Below are 14,020 nucleotides of genomic sequence, written 5' to 3'. Positions count from 1 at the left end.
AGAAGTATTGTTCATTCTTAGTTCATGTTAACTAAAGGTAGTTAACTAATGAACCTTATTGTAAAGTGTTACCAATAATTGTTTAACTTAATGGTTCTCTTTCTGAAGAACATGGGATTAGCTTTTTTTTATAATTTTAAGAGAAAAAAAAGAAAAGAAAAAGGAGACATCAATTTGTAGCCTAAAGTGAAAGTGTCTAAATCATATCATATCGAATATCTTATCTTTTAATTCCTCAAAATGATGTGGTAAAAGGGTTTCATCTCTAACGTGACCCTGCTGAATATTTAGTTTTGGTAATTCAGTGCGTAACTGAAACTTTCTACAATTACCTGAACAAATTCAACAAACTTATGATGTGTGAAGCAAGTACAGCTTTTATGTTAGGTAATTGTTTAACTTATTAATGGTTCTCTTTCTCTTTGATTTTATTACTAGAAAGAGAGACACATTATTGGGCTACAGCGCCTGTGAGGACTCACTCTGTCATAGCACAGCAGCGTGCAGAAGTTGGGCGTCTTCTGCTGGTGCACCAGCTCCACGAAGCGAGCGCAGTAGACGGCGTCGATGGCGGAGAACACGCAGCGGGGGAAGATGCACAGCTGCAGGAACTTCGTGATGGTTTCGTTCTTGGTGGATTCTGAAAACAGCGAGAGAGACGGGGTGAGACAGACACGAGGAGCCTTGGGCCCTGAAGACACTCAGAGAGAGAGAGAGGGTGGTCTGAGGACTCACTGGCCAGTAACCAGTTGTCCTTCTCCAGTTTGAGGCGGTGCAGGACTCTCTGCACGTGCTCCAGCTGCTTCTTCTCCTCCTCCTGCAGCTTGTCCTGCAGAGCGGTGCAGCGCTCCTTCTCTTTCTTCTTTTTGTTCAGCGGCTGCAAAACAGAGGACGGTTTTATGAGCAACATCTGACTGCAGTGTTTCCCGCACTGCTATTCATCAGCACCACTTCTGAATCTACCGCCTCACAGCAAATGCACATGTCGGATGAGCGTTGAGCTTGCACTCTAAGGTGAATGGGATGGCTGATTTGCCCATTGCATATTTTTAACACTTTTGATGCAGACTATCCAGGGCTTGGCGTTAACAGCCGCCAACCCACCACATGCGTGTGTGCTTCAGCAGCGGCGTGTAACGCAGTCACTCCTACAGGCCACTTCGGCAGGGTGAATTTTATATAAATACATTTTTCAATTGTAGTCTTTAAAAAAGATCTGAAACAATGAACTAAGTGCAATGTAGTGGTGTCAAAAATATCGATTTTTCCATAAATCGATACTATAATATCTGAAACTCTTCAGCTGCGCGTTCTCGTGCTCTAATCTCTCCGACAGCGAGTGACACACAGACCCGCTTCCCTTTACTCACTCGTTTCATTTGCTCTGAATGAATATTGTTGCTGTTACAGGGCTTGAATTTCGGCATGAGATTGCGCATATTGAGCATCATTTTACTCATTCCTGCAGATTTTGTGCTCATAAAGACAAGTATATTGGCTAAATAAACATTATAAGGTGCATCAGGTCTTTAAAGTGACAGCAGCCTAATAAACCTACTGCCAAATTATGCGAAAATATGAATAATATCTATATGGCAGTTTTTCCCCATGGTAATGATGTCAAAACTGTGTCCAGTGGCTCGTAACTTTGGAAAAACACCATAGCCACAGCGGCTGCTGAACAAAAAAGCTCATGTCAAGCCCTGAGACTATCCATTAATTGAACACAATTATTTTCCAGTAAAAGAGTTTGAATTTACACATTTCCCCCTGGCAAATATAAAAAATACACTGTTAAATATGAATTTATAAATCACTTTGAGTGTGCTTTCAGAAGGCCAAACTGTGAGGTTCATGTCGCGCTGCAAAACACTGAGCCGTTCAGAACATTTCCACAAGACCTCTGGTGTGTGACCGGCAGAATTACTGATGGAGAGAGCAGTTCATACTATTACGAGGTACAACTGAACAACTATTAAGTGAGGAAAGATCATGGGATCATGTGACTGCATATGAGAGCATAAAAATGCATGAGCTGTCAAGTTTATTTTATGACAAACTTCAGCTCCGAAGCAGCATTATTATTCTGCACTATTATTCAAGTAAAAACTGCTTCAAGGTTTAAGTATTTTTATTAAATTAAATTATTTTATCATATGGATTTAAATGTCTTTTTTTTTTTTTTTTTTTTTTGTGAAAATGGTCGATGGTTTGTCTAGATAAGCCTTTTATTCCTCGTCTGGGATCGTGTAGTAGAGGATCGTGCATTGAAACTGACATTTGGAACCGTTGGACCCCATTGAAGTCACTATATGGAGAAAAATCATGAAATGTTTTCTTCAAAAACCGTTCGACTGAAGACAGACAGACATGAATATCTTGGACGACGTGGGAGTGAGTAAATTATCAGGAAATTTTAATTCTGGAGTGAACTACTCCTTTAAAGCCTCCCACACAACACTATTTTAGCCTCGATTCTTCACTCAGAGGACACCAACAAAAGCCCCAAATCAGAAGCAAATCAATGCTCTTTAACATGAGTGACGATTGCCAAAGACGTGATATGAGACAAGCGCTGAAGTGTCGCTGATGCCAGAGAGACATTTAGCAGGTTAAATTCTAGACCTGTCTGCAATCCAACTCCTGTAATGGGAAATGTGTGTTGACTCGAACTGACATTGATCCAATGATTTTTGAAAGTCTGGTGTGTAAGAATGGCATAAGACTAGGGTTGGGTACCGTTCACATTTAAACCGGTACCCAACGGTACCTTATTTCGGTACTTTAGGCATGTTTACCTCAATAACTGTAAAGAAACTAAGTAATTTGTAGTAGTGTTATTGACATTAAGCCAGAGCTGCCTTGGTCGCTGTCTGCCATTGTCTGTGATGCTTGAATATTAATAAAAAACAACCATTTTAGTAATAATTATTATTTTTTTCTATTAAATGTTTTGGTTTCCACAAATTCTGCATTGTGAATTTTCTAGTAATCAAATGAAGACAAACCATTAATTTAATTGATCTTTTATATTAAATTACACTTTTTTTTTTGTCAAACAACATGCGGCACAACTGAGCTTTATACTGTTAAAACTACAACGTAGAAGAGTGTGATTATTCCTTAAATAATTTTTTGATAATTTATTATTAGTAGTGTTTGTATTATTATTAAATTGAAATATCTAAATTCTACTGTACAACAGTAATATATTATCAAGTTAAACCGAACTTGTATTTTGACGGGTTGTGGCGAAGACAATTGAGTTTCCGTGTGTTAATGATATAACTATTTCTATACATCTTCTATAACGATAGTTTTTCTTAAATGAAACTGTAAAATGCTGATGAACTTCAGTGACTCAGAGCGGCTCTGGAGATGAAGTTCATGCATTCATGTTCTCATATAATGAGACTGCAGAGGCTGAAAAACACAGCGAGCGTCACGTGTTCTTCAGTGTGTGTGTGTGTGGTAAATGAAACACTGCGTCTGCGCCACTCATTCACACAGAGCCACGCAGAACCCGTATATAAATAGTCTCGTGCCCAGATGCGTTCTCAGGTACTGAAATTTGGCACCGATTGATTTAATGTGAATCAGTACTCACATAATTCGGTCGCTGCCATTAAAAGTACAGAGTTCGGTACCTAACCCTACATAAGACACAACCAACTATGTGTACATGAATATTCATGCATTGTGAGAGAGAGAGTGCAAATATATTGTAGAGTTTCTTTGCAGTATATGAAGTGTCTCACCATCTCTGTGTTTTCATCGATGGCCTTGATCTGCATCTTCAGCTTGTTGACCTCCCGGTCGTAGGCGTTGTGCGGTACCGCCAGGTCGTACATGGTGAGGGACCAGAAAGTGGCGTAGAACTGGGGTCGGAGGTCATCCCACACTTTGGGCAAGTGAAGAGACACGACGGCCTCGTGCACAGGGGCCATAATCTGCTCGCAGGCTGCGATGTACTTATGGACCTTCTGCTGCTGCCGGTTGCCCTTCTCTGCCTTCTTCAGTTCGTCATACTTGGACTGATGGGAACAAAGACAGCAGGCTAGCTTTATAATTCACTCAAGCACAACAACCAGGCCTGAAGATGAGCGTACGCAGAGGCCTGCGCGTGGATTTAGGGGGCGGTAAATCATGTTAAAGGTGAAGAGAGATGGGGTTAACTTTACGCAGCCCTGGAGAGCTGTAGCGGGGTCTAGCGTTGAGGGAAAACACAAAATGAGCTCTGTATGAAATATGCATTAGGCAGCCAGCATCATATAAGAGTTATAATACTGCAAAATAAAATAAATAAATCACATTTTACTGCACTGCAAGATTTGTACTACAGCAAGAGCAAAGCATTGTGGTAATATTGCATTATTGGATCCTTTGCGATTTCAACCACCATTAAAGATTCTTCATGCTTCAATTGTTATTGTCTTAGAACATGTTTGCACTAATCACGCCTTTGTTTGAGAAACACCAAACAATGATATTGTTTGTTGAGATGAATATATGTGGTGATTGTACATTTAACACACTGGCTTTTAATTGGTACAGAGAACACGATGATGTATTGCTTGCAACCTTAAGAGCTGCCACCTAACCATGAAGGGTCTTCTATAAGAAATATTCCCTATGTCCGTTAATTTCCTTCAACATTGTTGTTTCTGTTATCTTCATGGTATTTATCATTCATTATCTTTTCAAATTAAAATAATATTATTTTTAACTCTGGGATGGAAGGTTGAATTCTCCTGGTTCTCTTAAAAAGGTTTTTTTTTTAATGTATTTATTACTATTTAGTTATATAGTTTATTTTTGTTACTGACACTCCAACCCTAGATGGGTCGTTATGCAACACTACGACTGGCGCTCACAAACAGACTATTGTGTAATGCGACACAATAGTATATAAAGAATCTAGAACTTCATGAACTCTTTGATTTCCTTTCTTCTTTGTGACAATCAGGTGTCAGAAACGTAATGTTGTGGAGCGTGTCGAGTCCCAGAATAACCAAGGCATTTCTAAGCGCCACCTACTGTCAGAGAATGATTCTGCATTTATATAAGCGCCACCTACTGTCAGAGAATGATTCTGCATTTCTATAAGCGCCACCTACTGTCAGAGAATAATTCTGCATTTCTAAGCGCCACCTACTGTCAGAGAATGATTCTGCATTAAGCGCCACCTACTGTCAGAGAATAATTCTGCATTTATATAAGCGCCACCTACTGTCAGAGAATAATTCTGCATTTCTAAGCGCCACCTACTGTCAGAGAATAATTCTGCATTTCTAAGCGCCACCTACTGTCAGAGAATGATTCTGCATTTCTATAAGCGCCACCTACTGTCAGAGAATAATTCTGCATTTCTAAGCGCCACCTACTGTCAGAGAATGATTCTGCATTTCTATAAGCGCCACCTACTGTCAGAGAATAATTCTGCATTTCTAAGCGCCACCTACTGTCAGAGAATGATTCTGCATTTCTATTCAGTCATTTTTTTAGCAATGGACTGAATGCTAAAATGGTGCCGAATTTTCATGCCAAATATTCACGTCGGTGTGAACAGGCCTGTGGTCCATTTGCAGAGAAAACGATCCCAGAATTAATTGCATCAAAAAACATCCAAAGTGGCAGATTATCTGTTGAATATAAATACAAGCTATGTCCCACATAGCACTCCATACACTATGAACTTATATTAACGGTCTAGAGTGTGAATTTTATTAGGGCTGTACTGTCCTAGTCGATTAGTCGATTAGTTGGTCGATACGTTCTGGTTCGACCAAAATTCTGATTGGTCGATTTTCTGCCACGTTTATTTCATCAGTTTTGCCGCGCTGAGGCGCGCTCATTTCATCAGGTGGAAAGCACTAACTGCTAATGGGGGTGTTTTCAGAATACCCTTGTTTCACTGTAACAGTCTGTCTTCAAAACACCCCCCTTGTTTTCACCTTTTTTGGATTAGTCCAACCCAAGAGAGAGCGTCGAGCGTAGAAGGTTTGATGCTGAATATTATTTATTTAATTGTGAGAGCGTTTAATAGTCAGTCCTCTTCTAACATGTCAACAACAAAGAAATCTACAGTGTGGCAGCATTTTGTTAAAATTGATAACAGGAAAAAGGTCGAATGCAAAGTTTGCAAGCAACAGTTTTCCACAGCTTGACGACAAACATGACCTATCATCTACTGTAAAAGTGGTAAGCTCACTTGTCTGCGTTAGCTTGCCCTGTCTGTTTTGAGTAAGCTATGAACATATCAGAATTTGCATATTTCAATGTTTTAGTGTGATAACCTAACTTTTTTATTTTTTATTTGGAGCCTAATGCGCAATTGCGCTGTGCTGTTGGTTGTGTTAGTTTTGAGCCTAGGATGCTTTATTTTTCAGTTATGCACTTTATTTCGTTTCTGCTCTTGATCTGGTTTGTTTAATAAATATTCTTTTTTTATTAAAGGGGACGTGCCTTTTGTGTTTATTAAGAGTAAAAGCTTTAAGTTAATAGTCTATTCGTGTCTCAGCTGCGAAGCTAACGTTAAGCTCATCAGCCTCGCTCGGTGCTAGGACATGCACGGTGAAATGATAGTGTCTGACTAATAATAACTTATTATTATAACATATGACAAAAATAATTGTCTAAATTATGTTGCATATTCCTCAACAGTTCTTGTGACGATATCACTAGTTGACAACATATTACTATTTTCGGAAATCATAAGCTATGATATTGTGCAGGTGCACGTGATGCAGCGCTGTCAGAGCCGACAGACTCGTGTGTCAGACTCATTTCAGTGCAAAATAATTAGGTCAAAAACGATTTAATATACTGCAAATAGCCTACTAGTTGTTTGTTTATTTATAATTCATTTAGGCGGACAACAAGTCTACCAAGTACTGCGCACAGTGCACATCTAATTAATTTAAAGTTTTTTTAGTTTCACACACATTTTTAGTCGATTTTAGTCGATTTTTAGTCGAAAATTTCAGGACTTCAGTCGACCAAGATTTTCTTTGGTTGAGTACAGCCCTAAATTTTATAAGGTTGTTTTTTTCATCCAGCATTGGAGTCTGTGCATCATCCTAGTATCTGAAGTTCACTTTTTCCTCATTGGAATTTCCAGTGTGAACACTTCTCTCACTATTTATACTAAACAGCATTAAAAAGTGTTTAAATTGGGACTTAAAGTTAAAGGCACACCATTTAATTAGATGTCGCTTATTTAAAACGAAGGCGTAGCTTGATGACGCCGTGATTTCGGCTCGAGAGAATCAAGAAATGGAGATTTAAACAATAAGACCAACTGTGTTGAGCTATATAGCAATTAGTTTTCTGTCGATGAGTGTATCCAAACAGTTGCTCACCTGTCTAATAAAACACAATATATCAAAGCGTCTTTGGTGTTTCCATGATTCCTGCTAAATAAAACCGGAAATCGAGGGTAACGCGGGTGTGATGTCATTGATAGGCGACGCACAGACACGGCCCGTGTCCTGGTTAAAACTGCTGATTTCTCTGGATTTAAACATTGTTGGAAACATCTGGGATAATGTAAGTATACAAGTCAGCAAAATATATAATGTTGTTCTAGTGGTTTTTGGATATTTTAATCAGAAAATCTTACATATTGGGCCTTTAAATAAAATAAAAAAAGGTCCATCTAACTAAAATGTTATTTTTATGTTTGAAATATTGATTGATTCATTAGCTTAGCAGACATGGCAACATCAAACTGCAATCAAATGCAAGTGTTAGAAGTACATGTCATGAGCTTCACGTGAGAAGTGCTATTCGTGTTAATCTTAATTTGCTGCACTTTTTCCTTATTGGACTTGGATCAGTATGAACACACTATGTATACTGAACGGCATAAAAAAAAGCATACAAGTGTGCAAATGTGTGGGACGCACTTATTGTGAAAAGTTTTTAAAAACGTTCAAAAGTTAATCTTAATTTGCTGCCTATGTAGAGCGTTTCAAATAGGGCTGGGTACCGAGTTCGATACTTTTTAGGTACCGACCGAATTGCCTCGATACTATCGAGTATCGAAAAATGACTTGTTTTTCGGTACCAGATTTCGATACCTAAGGGGTTAACTCGTCAACGTCAGTGCTCAAACAAATACATATGAAATGCACAACGACACGCCTAAAGTCGCTCACGCACATACACGCAAACTCTACACACACGAGACGCGCGGAACTCTCCGCACATACTCTTATGAGACGCGCGCGCACACACAAACTGTCCACGCACATTCTCATAAGACGCGAGCCTATGGACGCGAGCACACACACAAACTCGCGCACATACTCAATGACACGCAAGCACACACACTCACAATACCCTAAAGATGTGGAAAAGTCGATCAAAAGTGTGGTTACATTTCTCCAGGCTCGATGCCAACAGCGTGCGATGCAGTATTTGTGGTAAAATAATGGCTGCAAAGACGGTACCGCGACAGATATGATGAAGCCCTTGACAGTGCACGGAGTAAACATAAGAGCAGAAAGTTGCTGCATCTTCGACTGGTAAATGAAGAGATACCTTGTTGATCACTCTGACTGTGTTTATATTGCAATAATGACCTACTGAATGTACACTGCCGTTCAAAAACGTGTTGGTCAGAATTTTTTTTCAGTAAGCATGCATTAAAGTGATCAAAAATGACCTTCCAAAAACTGTTTTCATATTTCAGCTTTGACAACACAGGAATAAATTACATTTTGAAATATATTCAAATAAGATTTTAAATTGTAATACTATTCCACAATATTACAAGGTTTACTGTATTTTTGATGAAATAAATTCAGCTTTGGTGAGCATGAGCTCTTTATAAAAAAAAATATTTTGTACCTTATGTATATGTATAAGGAATATTTTGTTCCTTTGTGCTTTTTTTGTTCCTTTGTGCACTGACTAAGGAGCATGAGTCAAACTGAAAAAATAAAACCAAAGTTTTTCTGAGGTAATGTGTTATGTAATCTTGTTAAAATGGATTTCATAAAATTGGTATCGAAAAAAGTATCGATCAGGAACCGGTATCGAAATCAAGGTATCGGTATCGGTATTGGTATCGAAATTTTTTAAACGATACCCAGCCCTAGTTTCAAATCCATTAGTGTTAGGATTGTCTCAGACGGTTGCCGACTATGGTTGAGAAACAGTGCACTGGGGTGTGAAACAGAGTTTGGTTTGATCACTCACCAGAATCTGATGGGCGTACATGGGCCGAGAGAGGAAGAAGGCGGCGTCGTGTGGCGTGTGGAGCTGGTTGCACAAGATATCCACTGACGGCACCCTTTTGATGTAGTCTTCTGTGCTGAGGTTAGACGCCAAGAAGCCACCAAACTGCACAAGGGTGTCGTGACACTTTGGGGAAGAAGCAGAAAGAGGAGCATTCATCATTAAACGCATCTCGCTCCCGTTGGTCCACGTTTTAGTCCCAGCCAAATGCAGATGCTCTTAATAAATCCTCGGGTCGCTCATTTATTTGGGCAACTGCACCTCGCTTTATTAAAGCCATTCATCACGGGCTCTCCATCGGAATCGATGGGATGCACAGAAAAGCAATTTAGTGGAGCGAGACACTGGGGAGAGATTCCCGAGGTATGGCCTGGCCACTGGGTCACATGCCCAAAAACGTTCCCGCACAGCTGTTTAACTGCCAGACGAAGTTTGAGACCTAATGAAGAACAACACTGAGTTTCATCATGTGTCAGGGTCTCGCACAGCAGTTAAGGGCAGATGAAGACTAAAGTGGTTCAACTATCAAAAAATCAAGACTCAAATTTAGTCCACATCTCAAGTGTTAAAATGTTTGAAGGTCTGGCTTTAATTTCTGGAAGTCAGAACGCATGGCCTGCCAAGAAATAGTCATATTTGCTGCTAGAAATGCTTCCAATGAAGACCCAATTAGCAGCGAGTGAATAAGCTTCAAAGTGAGTGATATCCGGTTTCAGATTCACCTTCGGCACATTTTCTGATTTGATAGAAATCCACAAGCTCTTAATTCTATTTGGGATTTATTACATTTTCTTCAATTAAGACGATAACTCGTGAGTTTGATGAATGATTCACTAAAAGGACCTTCTCAAAGGAGTCCATGTTCATGAGTTGGACTACAGTGCTTGTGCTGTGTGTTTTTCTTGATTCACTAAAAATAACCGGTTTCTTGCCATTATTTCTCAGTACACGGTTTAAATCACATTCAATTCAGACTGCAAATTTGGATACAATTACTTATTTTGCCATGGCTGTAGATTCAGCAGCAGGAATGCGCCCGAGATCAATATTACTTTATTTCATTTACTACTTTTAAGAATCAATTTTGAGTCAATATTTATTTACACCCAGCACCCTCAGTTAACACATCATCAGCCCCCTGCCTGTATAAGTGCATATACAGACCTGCAGATTGTTTGTTTAGTTACGAAACAGGGACTTACATTTTTCATTCAAGTCACATGTGAGTAAAACTGTCCTCTCATTGGTCAGTGTGAACCTGTTATGTTCCAAGATTGCGCTCATAGTGTAATCCATCAAGATGGATTGACAAGTCAGCTCCACGGGCATATCAGCTATTTATCATTCAAGGCTTTGTTGGGACAGCATTTCTGAGAAGAGCAATGACATTTTAAGATGAAGAGGTGCAGTCCACGCTTGTTAGCGTAACGCAACTCAATCTAGCGGCGTCTACTCAGAAACCGATGCAAAAGAAGGGAAATCAGGATACGTCTCTAAATACGTGCTATCAAAACTAAACATCAAGGGGAGATGAGATTGGCTTGCTTTCAGAGCTGGAATCAGTTCAGACTGACATAACGCCGCCTGAGGAACTCGCCGTCACAAATCACACTCACTTTTCCACCTCTCATTCCCAGAAAGAAAATTAATGAAATGCATGAGTTGCTTTGAGTCATAGAAAATTAGTTATTCCCCAGCATTCCCAGAAGTTTCTTCCTTCTGAAGGGGTCCTTGCTCAACGAGGCTAGGGTGTTGCTATGTGTTCAAAACAGCCCCTAAAAGACAAAGATACTCTGATCTTCAGATGCGTCTTGGTTCGTCTGCCAGTCCGATCACCTCTCTTCAGCCACAGCCAATCATGTCCGTAACACACACACAAAACACACAAGTGATGCTTGCCTTTGCATAAACCACTAACAAAATATAAAACACTGGGATATATTAAGTTGCAACTCCTAAACACAATGCCAAAATATGTATTAAACATGCAAAATGAAGCAAATTTATACAATTATTAAGTTGTTCTAATATTTTTTCAGGGTGCTTATGCATAAATCATGCAATCATGCTGAATGCGTATTTAGCCGGAGAGACGAGTCAATCACTCTCTGTGGTGCATCAGAGGCGGTGATAGCCGGGCACAGGAGCCACACACACATCTCTGCTGATTGTAATGAGCAGCGCACAACTTCCTGCAAAGTGAGTTTTAAAAAAAGAGCCAAAATTAATAATTAAAAGCTTCCCCACTGATGTCAGGGAAAAAAGCGCATTTCACATTCACACCATGAGCAATTATTTAGACAATTTGGCATCGCGAGAGGGAATTATTTGCTAAAGGCTCTAATTTGAGACATTGAGAGAAAAAAAGATGAAAAAAAAAAAAAAAGCGAAAGCAAAAAAGATCGACCGGTGGCATCATTTCGTAGTGCCACACAGAATGGAGCTGATGATGTTAGTTTTTAGCACCATCTGCTGTAAATTGCGACATGTCTAGAGAACATGGGGGGGGTGGTGGGAAGCAGTCAATTGGATTACCCAGTGAGTAATTGAGCTGCGCAGCTGCTGAACGTGAAAAGCAAACTGCCAGTGTGTGTGGGTGGATGAAAACCACAGAAGTTTTGTACAACTCCCTCAGATAGTCTTCCATGGCTGACACCGGCTACACGATGTCAACCAGGGGAAGTTTCTAAAACTCAATCTTCAGTTTGGTTTGCTTTGGGAAACAGCATTTCAATTATTTTCCCTCACAGCTCTTCTTATGACTCATTTTTATGATTGGCCTGACAGCCTCTGGCCACTGTTTAATCTCATTTTTAATGGAAAAGTTGCGTGAACTTTCTGCAAGACGTCTCCTTTTGAGTGTTTGGGTGAACTGACCTTTTAATGAACTTGTATCAATATTCACTGAAAATCTTCCTTTTAGCCACAGCTTTCCAAACCGTTTATCATTAATATGTATTCAAATATGGGTGTGTAGCTCCAGGTCTGATGTTAATTATGATGGAAAAGTATGGTAATTGCTACTTTAGCTGACAATTATGACTATTTCTGTTAATTCCGAGTTTTATATTGCGATTTTGAGTTAATATCTCTCTCTGAACTGAAAGTGATATGTATGAGTCCAGCCATCGGCAAATCACAGCAAGTCAAGACCAACAGATACATGAATTATAATCGATTTAATATTGAATGCTGAATTCAGAAGTCACTTGGGTGCATCAGGCAAATAAAAGCATAAAATAATAATAAGTATATAAACAAATGAAAATGAGTGAAGCAGAGAGCCAAAACAGTAGTTATGTCACCAGGATTTCTCCAAGTGCTCTTGATAACCAATCCGAAGCCGGTGACCCATCTAATTTTGTGGACGAAAGAGTCTGTCTGGACCACAAAATGCACTGTGAATGTGTAATGTTGTGCATTAATATGAAAACAAAAAGGAATGCACCAAAACTTGTCTTGAATGACATTTCGTGCATGCAGCCAGATGCATTTCCTGATATAGTCGGTTGCTTCTGTCCACTAAATTAGGCACCCCTTCAATAGAGATTTAAAGGAAAAGACTGAAAAAGGAAAACAATTACGAATTATGAGATGTAAACATGCAGATCTGAGGAGGGAAAACTGAGATGTTAACTCAAAATGACCTGATGATATAATAATTAGTGATGTCAAACGATTAAAATATTTAATCGCGATTAATCGCATTAATGTCATAGTTAACTCGCGATTAATCGCACATTTTTATCTATTCTAAATGTCTCTTGATTTCTTTTTGTCCCATTATTTTTTCTCATTTTAATGCTCTTATCAACATGGAAAAGTGGATCGGCTTGCTTTGTGCAAATGTTTTTTTATTGAAAACAACATTGGCATATACTGTAGTGTTCAATTTCACACTAACATTCTCACTTGGAGCAAATAATCTCTCACACAATGTAACTGTCCATCAATAAAAGGGTGAAAGAAATACTGACGAGGTCCTGATATTGACGAGGGGGCGGAGAATTCGCATCAGCTGTGTGTGTGCTTGGCCATCCAGTGGTGTTTCAGACTGGACGTGCTGCGATGATAGCTCAGTTCACAACGACAAAACACACAGATCACTTTGGTCTTGTCAATTGAACCATGTGGCCACTTTTTTAAAATTAAACTTTCCATTCAGAATCTTATCGGCATCCATTTCGGCGTCTCGCGCTCATCATTCATCCACTCAAAACGGGGGTCGCACACTGGACGAGAAGCGAAGCGCAGCGCCTCGTATTTAAAATTCAAACACATTATTCTCTATGAGTGTACACACACCGGCGGCGCCATTCGGCGTTTTTACTGCTGGCCATAAACTGAGAAAGTGCGCGTCCGATGTGCGATACAAGTTGTCCTAGACGCGGCTTCTCGTCCACTCTTTGGCCGGCTCGCAAGCCCAAACAAGTGTGTGCGGCGTGCCTGTTGTTTTGTTTTCCGGTCTAGCTAGATCTGGTGGTGTTGTAGTTTTACTAACGTTACTAGTTGTTGCAAAAGCATGTGAAAAAAAAGAAAAGAAAAAAGTTTGCTAGGCGTTAATCGCGCGATAAAAAAAATGTACGCCATTAAAATGGGTTTGCGTTAATGCCGTTAATAACGCGTTTAGCTGACAGCCCTAAAAATAAAATAAACAAATATTAACATGATTCCATACAAAAGTGAGAATAAGAGTTTTCAGTGAAATAATATTTGTATTTTTATATGTTGCCAACAAAAAGTCGGACTTCAGATGACAACTACACTAGTCATTTGA

General features: G+C 39.4%; 1 protein-coding gene across 2 annotated transcripts in view; it reads right to left on the bottom strand.

Moving 5' to 3' along the window:
* The window catches only part of thoc2 (THO complex 2), a 107,471-nt gene that overhangs the window by 27,960 nt on the left and 65,491 nt on the right, over positions 1-14,020 (bottom strand). For both annotated transcript variants that reach the window (XM_084429987.1, XM_084429988.1), the window contains exons 22-25: positions 9,205-9,369; positions 3,759-4,034; positions 736-877; positions 483-640 (exon numbers count right to left, since the gene is read on the bottom strand). In XM_084429987.1, the coding sequence (XP_084286113.1) occupies positions 483-640; positions 736-877; positions 3,759-4,034; positions 9,205-9,369 (741 nt within the window). The remainder of the gene's footprint in view (positions 1-482; positions 641-735; positions 878-3,758; positions 4,035-9,204; positions 9,370-14,020) is intronic.

Source organism: Rutilus rutilus (assembly GCF_951802725.1).
Source record: "Rutilus rutilus genome assembly, chromosome: 14".
Taxonomy (NCBI): Eukaryota; Metazoa; Chordata; class Actinopteri; order Cypriniformes; family Leuciscidae; genus Rutilus; species Rutilus rutilus.
This window is presented reverse-complemented; position numbering and strand designations above follow the sequence as displayed.